Source organism: Ranitomeya variabilis, chromosome 4 (genome assembly GCF_051348905.1).
Source record: "Ranitomeya variabilis isolate aRanVar5 chromosome 4, aRanVar5.hap1, whole genome shotgun sequence".
Taxonomy (NCBI): Eukaryota; Metazoa; Chordata; class Amphibia; order Anura; family Dendrobatidae; genus Ranitomeya; species Ranitomeya variabilis.
The window spans coordinates 6,252,749-6,279,226 of NC_135235.1; the positions used below are offsets into that span (position 1 = coordinate 6,252,749).

At 47.2% G+C, this 26,478-nt stretch overlaps 1 protein-coding gene across 2 annotated transcripts in view; it reads right to left on the bottom strand.

Moving 5' to 3' along the window:
• Positions 1–26,478, bottom strand: part of SLC18A2 (solute carrier family 18 member A2) — a 295,896-nt gene that overhangs the window by 14,973 nt on the left and 254,445 nt on the right. For both annotated transcript variants that reach the window (XM_077257892.1, XM_077257891.1), the window contains 2 exons: positions 10,265–10,360; positions 9,188–9,266 (listed from right to left, as the gene is read on the bottom strand). In XM_077257892.1, the coding sequence (XP_077114007.1) occupies positions 9,188–9,266; positions 10,265–10,360 (175 nt within the window). The remainder of the gene's footprint in view (positions 1–9,187; positions 9,267–10,264; positions 10,361–26,478) is intronic.

The window sequence follows — 26,478 nt, forward strand, 5'->3', positions numbered from 1 at the left end:
TTCTTCGGCCCCTGTGTTGCGTCAGCCAGATGTTTCGCTCCCTTTTCAGGTCGAGGTTGATGCTTCTGAGATTGGAGCAGAGGCTGTTTTGTCTCAAAGAAGTTCTGATGGCTCTGTGATGAAGCCATGTGCCTTCTTTTCTAGAAAATTTTCACCTGCTGAGCGTAATTATGATGTTGGCAATCGGGAGCTGCTAGCTATGAAGTGGGCATTCGAGGAGTGGCGACATTGGCTTGAGGGAGCCAAGCACCGCGTGGTGGTCTTGACGGATCACAAAAATCTGACTTATCTCGAGTCTGCCAAGCGGTTGAATCCTAGACAGGCTCGATGGTCGCTGTTTTTCTCCCGTTTCGATTTTGTGGTCTCATACCTTCCAGGTTCTAAGAATGTGAAGGCGGATGCCCTTTCTAGGAGTTTTGTGCCTGATTCTCCGGGAGTCCCTGAGCCGGCTGGTATTCTCAAAGAGGGGGTAATTCTGTCTGCCATCTCCCCTGATTTGCGGCGGGTGCTGCAGGAATTTCAGGCTGATAGACCTGACCGTTGTCCAGCGGAGAAACTATATGTCCCTGATAGATGGACTAGCAGAGTTATTTCTGAGGTTCATTGCTCAGTGTTGGCTAGTCATCCTGGGATTTTTGGGACCAGAGATTTGGTGGCTAGGTCCTTTTGGTGGCCTTCCTTGTCACGGGATGTGCATTCTTTTGTGCAGTCCTGTGGGACTTGTGCTCGGGCTAAGCCCTGCTGTTCTCGTGCCAGTGGGTTGCTTTTGCCCTTGCCAGTCCCGAAAAGGCCTTGGACGCATGTTTCCATGGATTTTATTTCAGATCTTCCTGTCTCTCAAAGGATGTCTGTCATCTGGGTGGTTTGTGATCGCTTTTCTAAGATGGTCCATTTGGTACCCTTGCCTAAATTACCTTCCTCCTCTGATTTGGTGCCATTATTTTTTCAACATGTGGTTCGTTTGCATGGCATTCCGGAGAACATTGTGTCGGACAGAGGTTCCCAGTTTGTCTCTAGGTTTTGGCGGTCCTTTTGTGCTAAGATGGGCATTGATTTGTCTTTTTCTTCGGCTTTCCATCCTCAAACAAATGGCCAAACCGAACGAACCAACCAGACTTTGGAAACCTATCTGAGATGCTTTGTTTCTGCTGATCAGGATGATTGGGTGACCTTCTTGCCATTGGCTGAGTTCGCCCTTAATAATCGGGCTAGTTCGGCTACTTTGGTTTCGCCTTTTTTTTGCAATTCTGGTTTTCATCCTCGTTTTTCTTCGGGGCAGGTTGAGCCATCTGACTGTCCTGGTGTGGATTCTGTGGTGGACAGGTTGCAGCAAATTTGGACTCACGTAGTGGATAATCTGACGTTGTCCCAGGAGAAGGCTCAACGTTTCGCTAACCGCCGTCGTTGTGTTGGTCCCCGACTTCGTGTTGGGGATTTGGTTTGGTTGTCTTCTCGTTATGTTCCTATGAAGGTTTCTTCTCCTAAGTTTAAGCCTCGTTTCATTGGTCCTTATAAGATTTCTGAAATTCTCAACCCTGTGTCATTTCGTTTGGTCCTTCAAGCTTCTTTTGCCATCCATAATGTGTTCCATAGGTCGTTGTTGCGGAGGTACGTGGCGCCTATGGTTCCCTCTGTTGACCCTCCTGCCCCAGTGTTGGTTGAGGGGGAGTTGGAGTATGTGGTGGAAAAAATTTTGGATTCTCGTATTTCGAGACGGAAGCTTCAGTACCTGGTTAAGTGGAAGGGCTATGGTCAGGAGGATAATTCCTGGGTTGTTGCCTCCGATGTCCACGCTGCAGATTTAGTTCGTGCCTTTCATCTGGCTCGTCCTGATTGGCCTGGGGGCCCTGGTGAGGGTTCGGTGACCCCTCCTCAAGGGGGGGGGGGTACTGTTGTGAATTCCGTTCTCGGACTCCCTCCTGTGGTCATGAATGGTACTTTGGTTAGTTCTGCTCTTAGACTCCCTCTGGTGGCTTCGAGCGGAACTGCTGGTCACTGAGGTTGGCTTTGTCAGCTGCTCTCGTTTATTGCTTCTGGCTTCCCTATTTAACTCCACTCAGATCGTTACTTCATGCCAGCTGTCAATGTATCAGTATTGGTTCAGATCTCTCTTGGACTTCTCTGAGGACCTGTCTACTCCAGCAGAAGCTAAGTCTTTGCTAGTTAATTTTTTGTTACTGCTTCCTGAATATATTTCTTAGTACTGCTAATTTATAGTCCAGCTTGCTATCATGATATTCCCTTGCTAGCTGGAAGCTCCTGGGTGCAGAGTGGCACCTCCACACTGTGAGTCGGTGTGGGGAGTCTTTTTGCTTACTCTGTGTGGTTTTTTGTAGACTTTTGTGCTGACCGCATAGTTCCCTTTTCTATCCTCTGACTTTTTAGTGAAGTCTGGCCTCCTTTGCTAAAACCTGTTTCATTCCTGTGTTTGTGACTTTCCTCTTAACTCACAGTCAATATATGTGGGGGGCTGCCTTTACCTTTGGGGAATTTCTCTGAGGCAAGGTTAGGCTTCTATTTTCTATCTTTAGGGGTAGTTAGCTCTTAGGCTGTGAAGAGGCGTCTAGGGAGAGTTAGGTACGCTCCACGGCTATTTCTAGTTTGTGCGATAGGAGTAGGGTTTGCGGTCAGCAGAGTTCCCACTTTCCCAGAGCTTGTTCCGAAATACTAGTTTACTCATCAGGTCATTCCGGGTGCTCCTAACCACCAGGTCCATAACACCCAATCCTGAGGGTCGCCACGCAGCAGGGAGATGACAATTTTAATCTGCTGAATGGGATCACCAGAGGAACGAGGATTCAGAGCAAAAAACAGTTTACAGTTGTTTTTAAAACTCAAAAATTTGGACCTGTCCCCAAAAAACAAATCAGGAGTAGGAATCCTAGGCTCTAAAAGCGGAGTCTGAGCAATATAATCAGAAATACCCTGTACCCTAGCAGCAAGCTGGTCTACACGAGAAACTAATCCCTGAACATCCATGCTAGCACAAGACTCCTCAGTCACTCAGAGGAAAAGAGGGAAGAAAAGACAAAGCAGGCTACAGAAAAAAAAATGGCTCAACGCCTTTCTTCCCTTCTTCTGAGATGCATTTAGCTCATTATTGGCCAGTTGTACTGTTATGATCCGGTGACCTTGGAGACGCATGAAACTTTCTCTGGAGTAGGTAGAAACTGTACTGACTGCAGATCCTGACCTAACACCGCAACTAGAAGTAGCCGTGGGGTGTGCCTAACATACCCTAGACACCTCGACACAGCCGGAGGACTAAATACCCCTATAGATGGAAATAGGAATACTACCTTGCCTCAGAGCAGAACCCCAAAGGATAGGCAGCCCCCCACAAATATTGACTGTGAGTATAAGAGGAAAGACACACGCAGGCAGAAAAACAGGATTTAGCAAAAGAGGCACTTCTAGCTAAATAGAAAAGGATAGGACAGAAGTCTAAGCGGTCAGTATTAAAATCCTAAAAATATCCACAGCAGATAATACAAATATTCCACATCTAACTAAAGACATAGAAAGTATATCTGCATCTCCTGAGAATCCAGCATGACTGAAAAATCCAAACAAAGTCTAAGCTGGACAAAAACACAATAAATTGCAATGAATTGCAAAGCACACTGCATGTGTGCACAGAGACAAAAAACCAGACACTTATCTTAGCTGAATTAGAAGCAGGGCATGAGGAGCCAGAGAGAGATGCAATCTCTCCAAGAACAATGGACAACTGGCACTGACTCATGGAGCCTGCACACCTAAATACCTAATAGAGCTGCAATAAGCAGAAACACCTGCCCGGATTACAACCCCAAGACAACTGCACTACCACCAACAACCACCGGAGGGAGCCCAAGAGCAGAATTCACAACAAGTATTATAGTAGTTATATTCTTGTACATAGGGGGCAGTATTATAGTAGTTATATTCTTGTACATAGGGGCAGTATTATAGTAGTTATATTCTTGTATATAGGAGCAGTATTATAGTAGTTATATTCTTGTATATGGGAGCAGTATTATAGTAGTTATATTCTTGTACATAGGAGCAGTATTATAGTAGTTATATTCTTGTACATGGGGGCAGTATTATAGTAGTTATATTCTTGTACATAGGAGCAGTATTATAGTAGTTATATTCTTGTACATAGGAGCAGTATTATAGTAGTTATATTCTTGTACATAGGGGCAGTATTATAGTTGTTATATTCTTGTACATAGGGGCAGTATTATAGTAGTTATATTCTTGTACATAGGAGCAGTATTACAGAAGTTATATTATTGTACATAGGGGCAGTATTCTAGTAGTTATATTCTTGTACATAGGGGCAGTATTATAGTAGTTATATTCTTGTACATAGGAGCAGTATTATAGTAGTTATATCCTTGTAAATAGGAGCAGTATTATAGTAGTTATATTCTTGTACATGGGGGCAGTATTATAGTAGTTATATTCTTGTACATAGGGGCAGTATTATAGTAGTTATATTCTTGTATATAGGAGCAGTATTATAGTAGTTATATTCTTGTATATAGGAGCAGTATTATAGTAGTTATATTCTTGTACATAGGAGCAGTATTATAGTAGTTATATTCTTGTACATGGGGGCAGTATTATAGTAGTTATATTCTTGTACATAGGGGCAGTATTATAGTAGTTATATTCTTGTACATAGGAGCAGTATTATAGTAGTTATATTCTTGTACATAGGAGCAGTATTATAGTAGTTATATTCTTGTACACAAGGTCAGTATTATAGTAGTTACATCCTTGTACATAGGGGGCAGTATTATAGTAGTTATATTCTTGTACATAAGAGCAGTATTATAGTAGTTATACTCTTGTACATAAGAGCAGTATTATAGTAGTTATACTCTTGTACGTAGGGACAGTATTATAGTAGTTATATTTTTGTACGTAGGGACAGTATTATAGCAGTTATATTCTTGTACATAGGGGCAGCATTATAGTAGTTATATTCTTGTACATAGGGGCAGTATTATAGTAGTTATATTCTTGTACATAGGAGCAGTATTATAGTAGTTATATCCTTGTAAATAGGAGCAGTATTATAGTAGTTATATTCTTGTACACAAGGTCAGTATTATAGTAGTTACATCCTTGTACATAGGGGGCAGTATTATAGTAGTTATATTCTTGTACATAAGAGCAGTATTATAGTAGTTATACTCTTGTACATAGGAGCAGTATTATAGTAGTTATATTCTTGTACATAGGAGCAGTATTATAGTAGTTATATTCTTGTACATAGGAGCAGTATTATAGTAGTTATATTCTTGTACATAGGAGCAGTATTATAGTAGTTATATTCTTGTACATAGGAGCAGTATTATAGTAGTTAAATTCTTGTACATAGGGGCAGTATTATAGAAGTTATATTATTGTATATAGAGGCAGTATTATAGTAGTTATATTCTTGTACATAGGAGCAGTATTATAGTAGTTATATTCTTGTACACAAGGTCAGTATTATAGTAGTTACATTCTTGTACATAGGGGCAGTATTATAGTAGTTATATTCTTGTACATAGGGGCAGTATTATAGTAGTTATATTCTTGTACATAGGAGCAGTATTACAGAAGTTATATTATTGTACATAGGGGCAGTATTCTAGTAGTTATATTCTTGTACATAGGAGCAGTATTATAGTGGTTATATTCTTGTACATAGGGGCAGTATTATAGTAGTTATATTATTGTATATAGGGGCAGTATTATAGTAGTTATATTCTTGTACATAGGAGCAGTATTACAGTGGTTATATTCTTGTACATAGGGGCAGTATTATAGTAGTTATATTCTTGTACATAGGAGGCAGTATTTATAATAGTTATATTCTTGTACATGGGGGCAGTATTATAGTAGTTATATTCTTGTACATAGGAGCAGTATTATAGAAGTTATATTCTTGTACATAGGGGCAGTATTATAGTAGTTATATTCTTGTACATATGAGCAGTATTATAGAAGTTATATTATTGTACATAGGAGCAGTATTATAGTAGTTAAATTCTTGTACATAGGGGCAGTATTATAGTAGTTATATTCTTGTACATAAGGGCAGTATTAAAGAAGTTATATTATTGTACATAAGGGCAGTATTATAGTAGATATATTCTTGTACATAGGAGCAGTATTATAGTAGTTATATTATTGTACATAGGGGCAGTATTATAGTAGTTATATTCTTGTACATAGGAGCAGTATTATAGAAGTTATATTATTGTACATAAGGGCAGTATTAAAGTAGTTATATTCTTGTACATAGGAGCAGTATTATAGTAGTTATATTATTGTACATAAGGGCAGTATTATAGTAGTTATATTCTTGTACATAGGAGAAGTATTATAGTAGTTATATTCTTGTACATAGGGGCAGTATTATAGTAGTTATATTCTTGTACATAGGGGGCAGTATTATAGTAGTTATATTCTTGTACATAGGGGCAGTATTATAGTAGTTATATTCTTGTACATAGGGGCAGTATTATAGTAGTTATATTCTTGTACATAGGGGCAGTATTATAGTAGTTATATTCTTGTACATAGGAGCAGTATTATAGTAGTTATATTCTTGTACATAGGGGCAGTATTATAGTAGTTATATTCTTGTACATAGGGGGCAGTATTATAGTAGTTATATTCTTGTACATAGGGGCAGTATTATAGTAGTTATATTCTTGTACATAGGGGCAGTATTATAGTCATTATATTCTTGTACATAGGAGCAGTATTATAGTAGTTATATTCCTGTACATAGGGGCAGTATTATAGTAGTTATATTCTTGTACATAGGGGCAGTATTATAGTAGTTATATTCTTGTACATAGGGGCAGTATTATAGTAGTTATATTCTTGTACATAGGGGCAGTATTATAGTAGTTATATTCTTGTACATAGGGGCAGTATTATAGTAGTTATATTCTTGTACATAGGGGGCAGTATTATAGTAGTTATATTCTTGTACATAGGGGCAGTATTATAGTAGTTATATTCTTGTACATAGGAGCAGTATTATAGTAGTTATATTCTTGTACATGGGGGCAGTATTATAGTAGTTATATTCTTGTACATAGGGGCAGTATTATAGTAGTTATATTCTTGTACATAGGGGCAGTATTATAGTCATTATATTCTTGTACATAGGAGCAGTATTATAGTAGTTCTATTCTTGTACATAGGGGCAGTATTATAGTAGTTATATTCTTGTACATAGGAGCAGTATTATAGTAGTTATATTCTTGTACATAGGGGCAGTATTATAGTAGTTATATTCTTGTACATAGGAGCAGTATTATAGTAGTTATATTCTTGTACATAGGGACAGTATTATAGTAGTTATATTCTTGTACATAGGGACAGTATTATAGTAGTTATAGTCTTGTACATAGGAGCAGTATTATAGTAGTTCTATTCTTGTACATAGGGACAGTATTATAGTAGTTATATTCTTGTACATAGGGGCAGTATTATAGTAGTTATATTCTTGTACAGAGGAGCAGTATTATAGTAGTTATATTCTTGTACATAGGGAGCAGTATTATAGTAGTTATATTCTTGTACATAGGGACAGTATTATAGTAGTTATATTCTTGTACATAGGGACAGTATTATAGTAGTTATAGTCTTGTACATAGGAGCAGTATTATAGTAGTTCTATTCTTGTACATAGGGGCAGTATTATAGTAGTTATATTCTTGTACATAGGGGCAGTATTATAGTAGTTATATTATTGTACATAGGGGCAGTATTATAGTAGTTATATTCTTGTACATAGGGGCAGTATTATAGTAGTTATATTCTTGTACATAGGGACAGTATTATAGTAGTTATATTCTTGTACATAGGGGCAGTATTATAGTAGTTATATTCTTGTACATAGGGGCAGTATTATAGTAGTTATATTCTTGTACATAGGGACAGTATTATAGTAGTTATATTCTTGTACATAGGGGCAGTATTATAGTAGTTATATTCTTGTACAGAGGAGCAGTATTATAGTAGTTATATTCTTGTACATAGGGAGCAGTATTATAGTAGTTATATTCTTGTACATAGGGACAGTATTATAGTAGTTATATTCTTGTACATAGGGGCAGTATTATAGTAGTTATATTCTTGTACAGAGGAGCAGTATTATAGTAGTTCTATTCTTGTACATAGGGGCAGTATTATAGTAGTTATATTCTTGTACATAGGGGCAGTATTATAGTAGTTATATTATTGTACATAGGGGCAGTATTATAGTAGTTATATTCTTGTACATAGGAGCAGTGTTATAGTAGTTATATTCTTGTACATAGGGGCAGTATTATAGTAGTTATATTCTTGTACATAGGGGCAGTATTATAGTAGTTATATTCTTGTACATAGGGGCAGTATTATAGTAGTTATATTCTTGTACATAGGGGCAGTATTATAGTAGTTATATTCTTGTACATAGGGGCAGTATTATAGTCATTATATTCTTGTACATAGGAGCAGTATTATAGTAGTTATATTCTTGTACATAGGGGCAGTATTATAGTAGTTATATTCTTGTACATAGGGGCAGTATTATAGTAGTTATATTCTTGTACAGAGGAGCAGTATTATAGTAGTTATATTCTTGTACATAGGAGCAGTATTATAGTAGTTATATTCTTGTACATAGGAGCAGTATTATAGTAGTTATATTCTTGTACATAGGAGCAGTATTATAGTCATTATATTCTTGTACATAGGGGCAGTATTATAGTAGTTATATTCTTGTACATAGGGGCAGTATTATAGTGGTTATATTCTTGTACATAGGGGGCAGTATTATAGTAGTTATATTCTTGTACATAGGGGCAGTATTATAGTAGTTATATTCTTGTACATAGGGGCAGTATTATAGTAGTTATATTCTTGTACATAGGGGCAGTATTATAGTAGTTATATTCTTGTACATAGCGAGCAGTATTATAGTAGTTATATTCTTGTACATAGCGAGCAGTATTATAGTAGTTATATTCTTGTGGCTATTCTGGCAGATACATAGGGTTTGCGGACCTATTATCTGTAGATGTCAGGTTTATTTTGAATGAGATATTTTATATGCGGTCTCAGGGCCGTTCTCTGGAATGTGACAACCTTACGATCTGTCGCTGTCTGCCATTACTGATTAGATCTGGAACAGTTTTACCTCCCCATCCTGTGAGCCAGGGGCCCGAAGATATTGGTTCCTATGAGATAAGAGATGCTGGCGGGGAGGAAGGCCACACCTGCGGAGAGACAATGCCGCTATCAGCTGCGATGAAACATTCATAGGAAGGTTTAATATCCGGGAGCCGTTATCGCAGGGGATCGTTACTGCCGTATTCCAGGACTGCGCCCATCCATCTCGCCTGCCCCACAGCTCTTCTCTATTCCGATGAGTCAATCACTTTCAGCCTTGGATCTGCTGTAATCACTGGATTCTGCAAAGCTGTAAGAGATGTGGGAAGTATGGGGTCCCAGGATGAGACAGGGCTGCGGGGCTATACAGCATCTCCACATGTTGGCAGGGGAGTGCAGGACCACAGGGACACTCGTCTACAGCATGTTCTTTGCCTCCTGCGGTATCATCTCAGGAGTGTAAGTGCTATAGAGGCGTCTGTCACCGGACCCGATACCAAGGGGGTGATTGATGGCAGAACAGCCAGCATTGATTTATTTCCTTATGGGCTCGTGGAGACACCGTATGTTTGGTTCGAGTGCAATCTGACAAAACATCGGATTGCACTCAGACCAATTTTATTCTATGGGGCTGCGCACATGTCCAATATTTTGCAATATGGCAAAGAAAATGAATCTCTGCTGGTGAAAAACGTTCGATATTTCATGGAAACACAAGCGTGATCTACTGTGAAGAGATTTGTGGCTGATATAGACAACAGATGTAATCATGCAAATAGAGGCTTAATGACAAAGGTTCCTGCAAATAAAGGCACAATGAGGAAGGTTTAGGCAAGAGTAATCCATCAAATTAAGAAATTAACTGGTCAAATCATATTACAAAGCAGCAGATAGGTATGTGAAACTGCTCGAGCCTCTGGAGTCCACAAACCTCAAGGTGTAGGATCCCTCAAGGGCCGCAGGTGTATAACCCTACCAGTTGGCCACTCCTAAACAGCGCTTACAAGCAGAGACGGCGGCAGTGGCCCCGACATACATGAAGACTCTGGGAAAATTTAGAACGCAGTGTAGATGAATGAAGGGAAGGGGTTAATGGACGTCTTACCAAGCTGCCACTTCCTGGAGCACATAGTTTCCATCATCCAGATTGGCAGCGCCGGTTCCATCATGGCGATTGCCATATTGGCAAAACAGATGGATCCTGTAACAGGGAGAAAAAGCAAAATGTCTGGTGATCAAGGCACTCCAAAAAGAAAAGTATAGAACACTGCGGTCCGCGTGCACACCCTGCCATACAGACACACAGAACACAGCACTGCTCCATGCTACAGAGTATGAAGCGTCTCAGGACACGCAAACACGCCACTCTCCATTACATGCAAGGACACCGCAAAGAACACGTCAGTACCCCATCATTACACACAAAGAACGTGTCACCCATCATTACACACTAAGAACGTGTCACCCGTCATTACACACTAAGAACGTGTCACCCGTCATTACACACAAAGAACGTTTCACCCGTCAGTACACACAAAGAACGTTTCACCCGTCATTACACACAAAGAACGAGTCACCCGTCATTACACACAAAGAACGTGTCACCCATCATTACACACAAAGAACGTTTCACCCGTCATTACACACAAAGAACGAGTCACCCGTCAGTACACACAAAGAACGTGTCACCCATCATTACACACAAAGAACGTGTCACCCGTCATTACACACAAAGAACGTGTCACCCGTCATTACACACAAAGAACGAGTCACCCGTCAGTACACACAAAGAACGTGTCACCCATCATTACACACAACGAATGTGTCACCCGTCATTACACACTAAGAACGTGTCACCCATCATTACACACAACGAATGTGTCACCCATCATTACACACTAAGAACGTGTCACCCGTCATTACACACAAAGAACGTTTCACCCGTCATTACACACAAAGAACGTGTCACCCATCATTACACACAAAGAACGTGTCACCCGTCATTACACACTAAGAACGTGTCACCCATCATTACACACAAAGACCGTGTCACCCGTCATTACACACAACGAACGTGTCACCCGTCATTACACACAAAGAACGTGTCACCCATCATTACACACAAAGAACGTGTCACCCGTCATTACACACTAAGAACGTGTCACCCGTCATTACACACAACGAATGTGTCACCCGTCATTACACACAAAGAACGTGTCACCCGTCATTACACACAAAGACCGTGTCACCCGTCATTACACACAACGAACGTGTCACCCGTCATTACACACAAAGAACGTGTCACCCATCATTACACACAAAGAACGTGTCACCCGTCATTACACACTAAGAACGTGTCACCCGTCATTACACACAACGAACGTGTCACCCATCATTGCACACAAAGAACGTGTCACCCGTCATTACACACAAAGAACGAGTCACCCGTCAGTACACACAACGAATGTGTCACCCGTCATTACACACAAAGAACGTGTCACCCGTCAGTACACACAACGAAAATGTCACCCGTCATTACACCCAAAGAACGTGTCACTCGTCATTACACACAAAGAACGTGTCACCCATCATTACACACAAAGAATGTGTCACCCATCATTACACACAAAGAATGTGTCACCCATCATTACACACAAAGAACGTGTCACCCATCATTACAAACAAAGAACGTGTCACCCGTCATTACACACAAAGAACGTGTCACCCGTCATTACACACAAAGAACGTGTCACCCGTCATTACACACAAAGAACGTGTCACCCATCATTACACACAAAGAATGTGTCACCCGTCATTACACACAAAGAACGTGTCACCCATCATTACACACAAAGAATGTGTCACCCATCATTACACACAAAGAACGTGTCACCCGTCATTACACACAACGAACGAGTCACCCGTCATTACACACAAAGAACGTGTCACCCATCAGTACACACAAAGAATGTGTCACCCATCATTACACATAAAGAACGTGTCACCCATCATTACACACAAAGAACGTGTCACCCATCATTACACACAAAGAATGTGTCACCCATCATTACACACAAAGAACGTGTCACCCATCATTACACACAAAGAACGTGTCACCCGTCATTACACACAACGAACGAGTCACCCATCATTACACATAAAGAACGTGTCACCCATCATTACACACAAAGAACGAGTCACCCATCATTACACACAAAGAACGTGTCACCCGTCATTACACACAACGAACGAGTCACCCATCATTACACACAAAGAACGTGTCACCCATCATTACACACAAAGAACGTGTCACCCATCATTACACACAAAGAATGTGTCACCCATCATTACACACAAAGAACGTGTCACCCGTCATTACACACAACGAACGAGTCACCCATCATTACACACAAAGAACGTGTCACCCATCATTACACACAAAGAACGTGTCACCCATCATTACACACAAAGAATGTGTCACCCATCATTACACACAAAGAACGTGTCACCCGTCATTACACACAAAGAACGAGTCACCCGTCATTACACACAAAGAACGTGTCACCCATCATTACACACAAAGAACGTGTCACCCGTCATTACACACAAAGAACGTGTCACCCGTCATTACACACAAAGAACGCGTCACCCATCATTACAGACAAAGAACAAGTCACCCGTCATTACACACAAAGAACGAGTCACCCATCATTACACACAAAGAACGTGTCACCCGTCATTACACACAACGAACGGGTCACCCGTCATTACACACAACGAACTCATCACCCGTCATTACACACAAAGAACGTGTCACCCATCATTACACACAAAGAACGAGTCAGCCGTCATTACACACAACGAACGAGTCACCCGTGATTGCACACAACGAACGAGTCACCCATCATTACACACAAAGAACAAGTCACCCATCATTACACACAACAAACGGGTCACCCGTCATTACACACAACGAACTCATCACCCGTGATTGCACACAACGAACGTGTCACCCATCATTACACACAACGAACTCATCACCCGTCATTGCACATAACGAACGCGTCACCCGTCATTACACACAACAAACGCGACACCCGTCATTACACACAACGAACGCGTCACCCGTCATTGCACACAACGAACGTGTCAACCGTCATTACACACAACGAACGCGACACCCGTCATTACACACAAAGAACGTGTCACCCGTCATTATACACAACGAACGTGTCACCCGTCATTACACACAACGAACGCATCACCCGTCATTACACACAACGAACTCGTCACCCGTCATTACACACAACGAACGTGTCACCCATCATTATACACAACGAACGTGTCACCCGTCATTACACACAACGAACGTGTCACCCGTCATTACACACAACGAACGTGTCACCCGTCATTACACACAACGAACGTGTCACCCGTCATTACAGACAAAGAACGTGTCACCCATCATTACACACAACGAACGTGTCACCCGTCATTACAGACAAAGAACGTGTCACCCGTCATTACACACAACGAACGTGTCACCCATCATTACACACAAAGAACGTGTCACCCGTCATTACACACAACGAACGTGTCACCCGTCATTACACACAACGAACGTGTCACCCGTCATTACAGACAAAGAACGTGTCACCCGTCATTACACACAACGAACGTGTCACCCATCATTACACACAAAGAACGTGTCACCCGTCATTACACACAACGAACGTGTCACCCGTCATTACACACAACGAACGTGTCACCCGTCATTACACACAAAGAACGTGTCACCCATCATTACACACAAAGAACGTGTCACCCATCATTATACACAAAGAACGAGTCACCCGTCATTACACACAACGAACGTGTCACCCGTCATTACAGACAAAGAACGAGTCACCCGTCATTACACACAACGAACGTGTCACCCGTCATTACAGACAAAGAACGAGTCACCCATCATTACACACAAAGAACGAGTCACCCGTCATTACACACAAAGAACGAGTCACCCGTCATTACACACAACGAACGTGTCACCCGTCATTACAGACAAAGAACGAGTCACCCATCATTACACACAACGAACGTGTCACCCATCATTACACACAAAGAACGTGTCACCCGTCATTACACACAAAGAATGTGTCACCCATCATTACACACAACGAACGTGTCACCCGTCATTACACACAACGAACGTGTCACCCGTCATTACACACAAAGAACGTGTCACCCATCATTATACACAAAGAACGTGTCACCCGTCATTACACACAACGAACGTGTCACCCGTCATTACACACAAAGAACGTGTCACCCATCATTACACACAACGAACGTGTCACCCGTCATTACAGACAAAGAACGAGTCACCCGTCATTACACACAACGAACGTGTCACCCGTCATTACACACAAAGAACGTGTCACCCATCATTACACACAAAGAACGTGTCACCCATCATTATACACAAAGAACGTGTCACCCGTCATTACACACAACGAACGTGTCACCCGTCATTACACACAAAGAACGTGTCACCCATCATTACACACAACGAACGTGTCACCCGTCATTACAGACAAAGAACGAGTCACCCGTCATTACACACAACGAACGTGTCACCCGTCATTACAGACAAAGAACGAGTCACCCATCATTACACACAAAGAACGAGTCACCCGTCATTACACACAACGAACGTGTCACCCGTCATTACAGACAAAGAACGAGTCACCCATCATTACACACAAAGAACGAGTCACCCGTCATTACACACAACGAACGTGTCACCCATCATTACACACAAACGTGTCACCCGTCATTACATGCTAAGAACACCTCACCCCTCATTAGATGCTGAGAACACCTCGCCCCTTACTAGATGCTAAGAACGCCTCGCCCCCTCGTTAGACACTAGGAAGGCCTCGCCCCCTCGTTACATGCTAAGAACGCCTCGCCCCTCATTAGATGCTGAGAACACCTCGCCCCTCATTAGATGCTGAGAACACCTCGCCCCTCATTAGACACTAGGAAGGCGTCGCCCCCTCGTTAGATGCTGAGAACACCTCGCCCCCTCGTTAGATGCTGAGAACGCCTCGCCCCTCATTAGACACTAGGAAGGTGTCGCCCCCTCGTTACAGGCTGAGAACACCTCGCCCCCTCGTTACATGCTAAGAACGCCTCGCCCCCTCGTTACAGGCTGAGAACGCCTCGCCCCCTAGTTACATGCTGGGAATGCGTTGCCCCCTCGTTACAGGCTAAAAATGCGTCACCCCTTAGATGTGAAGAATGTGTCGTCCCGTTACATGCTAGGAACATGTCGCCCCTTGTTACACGCTGGGAACGCATTACCCCCTCGTTACACGCTTGGAATGTATCGCCCCCTCATTACATGCTACGAGCGCATTGCCCCCTCGTTACAGGCGGAGAACACCTCGCCCCTTCGTTACATGCTAAGAACGCCTCGCCCCCTCGTTACAGGCTGAGAACACCTCGCCCCCTCGTTACATGCTACGAGCGCATTGCCCCCTCGTTACAGACTGAGAACACCTCGCCCCCTCGTTACATGCTAAGAACGCCTCGCCCCCTCGTTACAGGCTGAGAACACCTCGCCCCCTCGTTACATGCTACGAGCGCATTGCCCCCTCGTTACAGACTGAGAACACCTCGCCCCCTCGTTACATGCTAAGAACGCCTCGCCCCCTCGTTACAGGCTGAGAACACCTCGCCCCCTCGTTACATGCTACGAGCGCATTGCCCCCTCGTTACAGACTGAGAACACCTCGCCCCCTCGTTACAGGCTAAGAACGCCTCGCCCCCTCGTTACAGGCTAAGAACGCTTCGCCCCCTCGTTACACGCTTGGAATGTAGCGCCCCCTCATTACATGCTACGAGCACATTGCCCCCTCGTTACACGCTTGGAATGTATCACCCCTTCATTACATGCTAAGAACGCCTCGCCCCATTGTTGCATGCTAAGAACGCCTCGCCCCCTCATTACACGCTTGGAATGTATCGCCCCCTCATTACATGCTAAGAACGCCTCGCCCCGTTGTTACATGCTAAGAACGCCTCGCCCCCTCGTTACATGCTAAGAACGCCTCGCCCCCTCGTTACATGCTAAGAACGCCTCACCCCCTCATTACACGCTTGGAATGTATAGCCCCCTCATTACATGCTAAGAACGCCTCGCCCCCTCGTTACACGCTTGGAATGTATCGCCCCCTCATTACATGCTACGAGCGCATTGCCCCCTCGTTACAGGCTGAGAACACCTCGCCCCCTCGTTACATGCTAAGAACGCCTCGCCCCCTCGTTACATGCTACGAGCGCATTGCCCCCTCGTTACAGACTGAGAACGCCTCGCCCCCTTGTTGCATGCTAAGAACGCTTCGCCCCCTCGTTACACGCTTGGAATGTATCGCCCCCTCATTACATGCTAAGAACGCCTCGCCCCGTTGTTGCATGCTAAGAACGCCTCGCCCCGTTGTTGCATGCTAAGAACGCCTCGCCCCCTCATTACATGCTAAGAACGCCTCGCCCCGTTGTTGCATGCTAAGAACGCCTCGCCCCCTCGTTACATGCTAAGAACGCCTCGCCCCCTCGTTACATGCTAAGAACGCCTCGCCCCCTCATTACATGCTAAGAACGCCTCGCCCCCTCGTTACATGCTAAGAACGCCTCGCCCCCTCATTACATGCTAAGAACGCCTCGCCCCCTCGTTACATGCTAAGAACGCCTCGCCCCCTCGTTACATGCTAAGAACGCCTCGCCCCCTCGTTACAGGCTAAGAACGCCTCGCCCCCTCGTTACATGCTAAGAACGCCTCGCCCCCTCGTTACATGCTAAGAACGCCTCGCCCCCTCGTTACATGCTAAGAACGCCTCGCCCCCTCGTTACACGCTTGGAATGTATCGCCCCCTCATTACATGCTTGGAATGTATCGCCCCCTCGTTACATGCTAAGAACGCCTCGCCCCCTCGTTACATGCTAAGAACGCCTCGCCCCCTCGTTACACGCTTGGAATGTATCGCCCCCTCGTTACATGCTTGGAATGTATCGCCCCCTCGTTACATGCTAAGAACGCCTCGCCCCCTCGTTACACGCTTGGAACGCCTCGCCCCCTCGTTACACACCGCGTCTCCATTGCTGCAGCACATCAGCCGCACCTTGTGTGAGTTAGTAGATTTTTTTTATCGGATTTTCTGTCCTGCGGCGGCTGCCGTGGTTCCTTGCTCCAGAAATCTGCGCCGATCCGTCAGCGGACGCATCCTGCAGCCTTCATCATCTGGAGACTCCCAGCGGTTCTGCCCCATGTGCACGGAGCCAAAGCCTCAGGCGCTTTCACATACGACGTCTGCTGATCCCCCCCGGATATCACACGTGACCACTATTAACCATGATCGCACAGGAAACACCAGAGAGCACAAAGTCACCAGACTTCATGTCACCGCCATTCGCCGGGTCGCTCGGTCTGAACACCCCTGTGATCCTGGGTATTGTGGGGGGCTGCCCCCCGCTCTGATCACATCAGCCACAGCTGCTGATCTGTGACTCGTACCCAGAAGTGGCTGCTCCGGTTCCGCCTGCACCGCGGCTGACAGCGTGGAGTCACCATCCAGCACGGACAGTAATTACTGCGCACACAAGAGACGAGAGCGAACGTGACACATCTCACAAGACGTCCATTACCCTCGTCGTGTCAGGAGACGGACGGTGCAGGGGCCGAGAGCACAGGAAATTAAATCCCAATCATCCAGCGTCTGCTCCGTCACCGATAAAGCAAATCGGGTAAAAATCAATGAAAAATCAGAAAATAACAAAACACATCACAAACGGCAGGATATGAGAGATTCTGAAGATACTGGACCCCAGAAAATGTGAGACCCCATCACTGCTATATCTGGTGACATACAGCACGGAGAGCAGAACTAGGCGCGAGTATTATTCACTCAATCTCCCCGTTAGTCCCATGGCCTCCGCTGTATGACATCCAACCCCATAGCCCCCAGTGTGTGACATCCAACCCCATAGCCCCCGAGTGTATGACATCCAACCCCATAGCCCCCCAGTGTATGACATCCAACCCCATAGCCCCCCAGTGTATGACATCCAACCCCATAGCCCCCCAGTGTGTGACATCCAACCCCATAGCCCACCAGTGTGTGACATCCAACACCATAGCCCCCCCGTGTATGACACCCAACCCCATAGCCCCCCAGTGTGTGACATCCAACACCATAGCCCCCCAGTGTATGACACCCAACCCCATAGCCCCCCAGTGTATGACACCCAACCCCATAGCCCCCCAGTGTGTGACATCCAACCCCATAGCCCACCAGTGTGTGACATCCAACACCATAGCCCCCCCGTGTATGACACCCAACCCCATAGCCCCCCAGTGTGTGACATCCAACACCATAGCCCCCCAGTGTATGACACCCAACCCCATAGCCCACCAGTGTGTGACATCCAACACCATAGCCCCCCAGTGTATGACACCCAACCCCATAGCCCCCCAGTGTATGACACCCAACCCCATAGCCCCCCAGTGTGTGACATCCAACACCATAGCCCCCCAGTGTATGACATCCAACCCCATAGCCCCCCAGTGTGTGACATCCAACACCATAGCCCCCCAGTGTATGACACCCAACCCCATAGCCCCCCAGTGTATGACACCCAACCCCATAGCCCCCCAGTGTGTGACATCCAACACCATAGCCCCCCAGTGTATGACATCCAACCCCATAGCCCCCCAGTGTGTGACATCCAACACCATAGCCCCCCAGTGTATGACATCCAACCCCATAGCCCCCCAGTGTATGACACCCAACCCCATAGCCCCCCAGTGTGTGACATCCAACCCCATAGCCCCCCAGTGTATGACACCCAACCCCATAGCCCCCCAGTGTGTGACACCCAACCCCATAGCCCCCCAGTGTGTGACATCCAACACCATAGCCCCCCAGTGTATGACATCCAACCCCATAGCCCCCCGGTGTATGACATCCAACCCCATAGCCCCCCGGTGTATGACATCCAACCCCATAGCCCCCCGGTGTATGATATCCAACCCCATAGCCCCTGAGTCTATGACATCCAACCCCATAGCCCCCCGGTGTATGACATCCAACCCCATAGCCCCCCGGTGTATGACCTCCAACCCCATAGCCCCCCGGTGTATGACCTCCAACCCCATAGCCCCCCGGTGTATGACATCCAACCCCATAGCCCCCCGGTGTATGACATCCAACCCCATAGCCCCCGAGTCTATGACATCCAACCCCATAGCCCCCCCGGTGTATGATATCCAACCCCATAGCCCCCCCGGTGTATGACATCCAACCCCATAGCCCCCCGGTGTATGACATCCAACCCCATAGCCCCCCAGTGTATGATATCCAACCCCATAGCCCCCCAGTGTATGACATCCAACCCCATAGCCCCCGAGTCTATGACATCCAACCCCATAGCCCCCCGGTGTATGACATCCAACCCCATAGCCCCCCGGTGTATGACATCCAACCCCATAGCCCCCCGGTGTATGATATCCAACCCCATAGCCCCCGAGTCTATGACATCCAACCCCATAGCCCCCCCGGTGTATGACATCCAACCCCATAGCCCCCCGATGTATGACATCCAACCCCATAGCTCCCCAGTGTATGACATCCAACCCCAGAGCCCCCCGGTGTATGACATCCAACGCCATAGCCCCCCGCTGTATGATATCCAACCCCATAGCCCCCGAGTGTATGACATCCAACCCCATAGCCCCCCAGTGTATGACATCCAACCCCATAGCCCCCCGGTGTATGACATCCAACCCCATAGCCCCCCGCTGTATGACATCCAACCCCATAGCCCCCCAGTGTATGACATCCAACCCCATAGCCCCCCAGTGTATGACATCCAACCCCATAGCCCCCCGCTGTATGACATCCAACCCCATAGCCCCCCAGTGTATGACATCCAACCCCATAGCCCCCCAGTGTATGACATCCAACCCCATAGCCCCCCGGTGTATGATATCCAACCCCATAGCCCCCGAGTCTATGACATCCAACCCCATAGCCCCCCGGTGTATGACATCCAACCCCATAGCCCCCCGATGTATGACATCCAACCCCATAGCCCCCGAGTCTATGACATCCAACCCCATAGCCCCAAGGTGTATGACATCCAACCCCATAGCCCCCAGTGTGTGACATCCAACCCCATAGCCCCCAGTGTGTGACATCCAACCCCATAGCCCCCAGTGTGTCACATCCAACCCCATAGCCCCCCAGTGTGTGACATCCAACCCCATAGCCCCCAGTGTGACATCCAACCCCATAGCCCCCAGTGTGTGACATCCAACCCCATAGCCCCCAGTGTGTGACATCCAACCCCATAGCCCCCGAGTGTATGACATCCAACCCCATAGCCCCCAGTGTGTGACATCCAACCCCATAGCCCCCAGTGTGTGACATCCAACCCCATAGCCCCCGAGTGTATGACATCCAACCCCATAGTCCCCCAGTGTGTGACATCCAACCCCATAGCCCCCCAGTGAATGACATCCAACCCCATAGCCCCCAGTGTGTGACATCCAACCCCATAGCCCCCAGTGTGTGACATCCAACCCCATAGCCCCCAGTGTGTGACATCCAACCCCAAAGCCCCCAGTGTGACATCCAACCCCATAGCCCCCAGTGTGTGACATCCAACCCCATAGCCCCCAGTGTGACATCCAACCCCATAGCCCCCAGTGTGTGACTTCCAAACCCATAGCCCCCAAGTGTATGACATCCAACCCCATAGTCCCCGCTGTATGACATACAACTCCATAACCCCCCCAGTGTATGACATCCAACCCCATAGCCCCCAGTGTGTGACATCCAACCCCATAGCCCCCAGTGTGTGATATCCAACCCCATAGCCCCCGAGTCTATGACATCCAACCCCATAGCCCCCCGGTGTATGACATCCAACCCCATAGCGCCCCGATGTATGACATCCAACCCCATAGCCCCCGAGTCTATGACATCCAACCCCATAGTCCTCGAGTGTATGACATCCAACCCCATAGCCCCGTGTGTGACATCCAACCCCATAGCCCCCAGTGTGTGACATCCAACCCCATAGCCCCCGAGTGTATGACATCCAACCCCATAGCCCCCAGTGTGTGACATCCAACCCCATAGCCCCCAGTGTGTGACATCCAACCCCATAGCCCCCGAGTGTATGACATCCAACCCCATAGTCCCCCAGTGTGTGACATCCAACCCCATAGCCCCCCAGTGTGTGACATCCAACCCCATAGCCCCGTGTGTGACATCCAACCCCATAGCCCCCAGTGTGTGACATCCAACCCCATAGCCCCCGAGTGTATGACATCCAAACCCATAGCCCCCAGTGTGTGACATCCAACCCCATAGCCCCCAGTGTGTGACATCCAACCCCATAGCCCCCGAGTGTATGACATCCAACCCCATAGTCCCCCAGTGTGTGACATCCAACCCCATAGCCCCCCAGTGTGTGACATCCAACCCCATAGCCCCCAGTGTGTGACATCCAACCCCATAGCCCCCGAGTGTATGACATCCAAACCCATAGCCCCCAGTGTGTGACATCCGACCCCATAGCCCCCAGTGTATGACATCCAACCCCATAGCCCCCGAGTGTATGACATCCAACCCCATAGTCCCCGGTGTATGACATCCAACCCCATAGTCCCCCAGTGTGTGACATCCAACCCCATAGCCCCCAGTGTGTGACATCCAACCCCATAGCCCCCGAGTGTATGACATCCAAACCCATAGCCCCCAGTGTGTGACATCCGACCCCATAGCCCCCCGATGTATGACATCCAACCCCATAGTCCCCCAGTGTATGACATCCAACCCCATAGTCCCCGGTGTATGACATCCAACCCCATAGCCCCCAGTGTGTGACATCCAACCCCATAGTCCCCGGTGTATGACATCCAACCCCATAGCCCCACGAGTGTATGACATCCAACCCCATAGCCCCCCGATGTATGACCTCCAACCCCATAGCCCCCCGGTGTATGACATCCAACCCCATAGCCCCCAGTGTGACATCCAACCCCATAGCCCCCCGGTGTATGACATCCAACCCCATAGCCCCAGAGTGTATGACATCCAACCCCATAGCCCCCAGTGTATGAGATCCAACCCCATAGTCCCCCAGTGTATGACATCCAACCCCATAGCCCCGAGTGTATGACATCCAACCCCATAGTCCCCCAGTGTATGACATCCAACCCCATAGTCCCCGGTGTATGACATCCAACCCCATAGTCCCCCAGTGTATGACATCCAACCCCATAGTCCCCCAGTGTATGACATCCAACCCCATAGTCCCCCAGTGTATGACATCCAACCCCATAGCCCCCAGTGTGTGGCATCCAACCCCATAGCCCCCAGTGTATGATATCCAACCCCATAGCCACCCGGTGTATGACATCCAACCCCATAGCCCCCCAGTGTATGACCTCCAACCCCATAGCTCCCCAGTGTATGACATCCAACCCCATAGCCCCCCAGTGTATGACCTCCAACCCCATAGCTCCCCAGTGTATGACATCCAACCCCATAGCCCCCCAGTGTATGACATCCAACACCATAGCCCCCGAGTGTATGACATCCAACCACATAGCCCCCCGGTGTATGACCTCCAACCCCATAGCCCCCCAGTGTATGACATCCAACACCATAGCCCCCGAGTGTATGACATCCAACCACATAGCCCCCCGGTGTATGACCTCCAACCCCATTGCCCCCCCGATGTATGGCCTCCAACCCCATAGCCCCCCGGTGTATGACATCCAACCCCATAGCCCCAAGGTGTGTGACATCCTACCCCAAAGCCCCAAGGTGTATGGCATCCAACCCCATAACCCCAAGGTGTATGACATCCAACCCCATAGCCCCAAGGTGTATGACATCCAACCCCATAACCCCACGGTGTAGGACGTCATACCCCATAGCCCCCGGTGTGTGACATCCTACCCCAAAGCCCCAAGGTGTATGACATCCAACCCCATAGCCCCCCAGTGTATGACATCCAACACCATAGCCCCCGAGTGTATGACATCCAACCCCATAGCCCCTGTGTGTATGACAACATCCAACCCCATAACCCACAAGGTGTATGACATCCAAACCCATAACCCCAAGGTGTATGACATCCAACTCCATAGCTCTAAGATGTATGGCATCCAACCCCATGGTCCCCGGTGTATGACATCCTACCCCAAAGCCCCAAGGTGTATGACATCCAACCCCATAGCTCCAAGGTGTATGACATTCTACCCCATAGCCCCAAGGTGTATGTCATCCTACCCCATAGCCCCAAGGTGTATGACATCCTACCCCATAGCCCCCCGGAGAATGGCATCCAACCCCAAAGCCCCCCGGTGTATAATGTCCAACCCCATAACCCCAAGGTGTATGGCATCCAACCCCATGGCTCCCGGTGTACGACATCCTACCCCAAAGCCCCAAGGTGTATGGCATCCAACCCCATAATCCCAAGTTGTATGGCATCCAACCCCATAATCCCAAGGTGTATGGCATCCAACCCCATAATCCCAAGGTATATGACATCCTACCACATAGCCCAAAGGTGTATGGCATCCAACCACAAAGCCCCAAGGTGTATGGCATCCAACCCCAAAGCCCCAAGGTGTATGTCATCCTACCTCATAGTCCCAAGGTGTATGACATCCAACCCCATAGCTCCAAGGTGCATGTTATCCTACCCCATAGCCCCAAGGTGTATGACATCCTACCCCATAGCCCCCCGGAGAATGGCATCCAACCCCAAAGCCCCCCCCCCGGTGTATGACATCCAATCCCATAACCCCAAGGTGTATGGCATCCAACCCCATGGCCTCCGGTGTGTGACATCGTACCCCAAAGTCCCAAGGTGTATGGCATCCAACCTCATAATCCCAAGGTATATGACATCCTACCCCATAGCCCAAAGGTGTATGGCATCCAACCACAAAGCCCCAAGGTGTATGGCATCCTACCCCATAGTCCCAAGGTGTATGGCATCCAACCCCATAGCCCCAAGGTGTTTGACACCCAACCCCATAACCCCAAGGTGTATGACGTCCTACCCCATAGCCCCCGATGTGTGACATCCTACCCCAAAGCCTCAAGGTGTATGGCATCCAACCCCATAGCCCCTGTGTGTATGACAACATCCAACCCCATAACCCACAAGGTGTATGACATCCAAACCCATAACCCCAAGGTGTATGACATCCAACTCCATAGCTCTAAGATGTATGGCATCCAACCCCATGGTCCCCGGTGTATGACATCCTACCCCAAAGCCCCAAGGTGTATGACATCCAACCCCATAGCTCCAAGGTGTATGACATCCTACCCCATAGCCCCAAGGTGTATGTCATCCTACCCCATAGCCCCAAGGTGTATGACATCCTACCCCATAGCCCCCCGGAGAATGGCATCCAACCCCAAAGCCCCCCGGTGTATAATGTCCAACCCCATAACCCCAAGGTGTATGGCATCCAACCCCATGGCTCCCGGTGTACGACATCCTACCCCAAAGCCCCAAGGTGTATGGCATCCAACCCCATAATCCCAAGTTGTATGGCATCCAACCCCATAATCCCAAGGTGTATGGCATCCAACCCCATAATCCCAAGGTATATGACATCCTACCACATAGCCCAAAGGTGTATGGCATCCAACCACAAAGCCCCAAGGTGTATGGCATCCAACCCCAAAGCCCCAAGGTGTATGTCATCCTACCTCATAGTCCCAAGGTGTATGACATCCAACCCCATAGCTCCAAGGTGCATGTTATCCTACCCCATAGCCCCAAGGTGTATGACATCCTACCCCATAGCCCCCCGGAGAATGACATCCAACCCCAAAGCCCCCCCGGTGTATAACATCCAATCCCATAACCCCAAGGTGTATGGCATCCAACCCCATGGCCTCCGGTGTGTGACATCGTACCCCAAAGTCCCAAGGTGTATGGCATCCAACCTCATAATCCCAAGGTATATGACATCCTACCCCATAGCCCAAAGGTGTATGGCATCCAACCACAAAGCCCCAAGGTGTATGGCATCCTACCCCATAGTCCCAAGGTGTATGGCATCCAACCCCATAGCCCCAAGGTGTTTGACACCCAACCCCATAACCCCAAGGTGTATGACGTCCTACCCCATAGCCCCCGATGTGTGACATCCTACCCCAAAGCCTCAAGGTGTATGGCATCCAACCCCATGGCCCCCGGTGTGTGACATCCTACCACATAGCCCCCCCAGTGTATGACATCCAACCCCTTAGCCCCAAGTTGAATGACATTCAACCCCATAACACCAAGGTGCATGACATCCTACCCCATAGCCCGAAGGTGTATGACAACCAACCCCATAGGCCCCCGGTGTATGGCATCCAACCCCATGGCCCCCGGTATATGACTTCTGTCATGATAATGTAAAATACCATATCTGAGGGAGTTTTGCACATGTGACCATGGACCTGAAAGCACACGGCAGCTTTGACCCCCCTCTATCTCTTCCCCTGAATACAACAAACAAGCCGTATGGCTGAGACATTGGGTAACTTGAAGCTAGTGTGTGAGCAGGGTGTGGCTTTAAACTGCAGGTGACCAATCCTGTAAAGCCACCTGTGGTCCCTTCTCACTCAGGAATTTCTTTTGTCTCAGACCTTGGAGAACATAAAGAACTGTCCCACCAGTGCATATCATTAACCAGCCCCTTTAGTGATGTCACAAGCTCAGAGGTGTAGGTTCCTGCACTTAGCCCGGCTTTTTTTCTTGCCTGGGACCGTAATCCATGAAGACCCTTGGTCATGCACTGTGATGTCTGGATCCCCAACCAGCATGGTTAGCCCGCAATGACTTAAGCAAAATGTGAGTGTAATCTTCTATTTTAATCCCTATTTTATTTTGTAATCTGTACTGCACATATGATCGTCTCCTTTATAATATCTTTTTAATCTTTTTATAAACACTGCCTATCTTTTTAATGGAGTAAAATATATAATTTTACTAAGCTTGTCTCTTCTGCTCTATAAACGAACTGTGTCCTCTGAAGTGAATTGCGCTACTGATCTGGGTTGGCTTTGGACCCGTTTAATCAGAGCTGGTGGCAGCATACTTTGTTCTGTGCAATTGGGAATCGTTGTAGTGACGGCGTTGATAATTATTGTTCCTGCGTGAGTGGGAGTAGTTATATCACCCTCGCTGCATCGTGCCCCATTGCCAGTACATAGCAGGCAGCCTTCC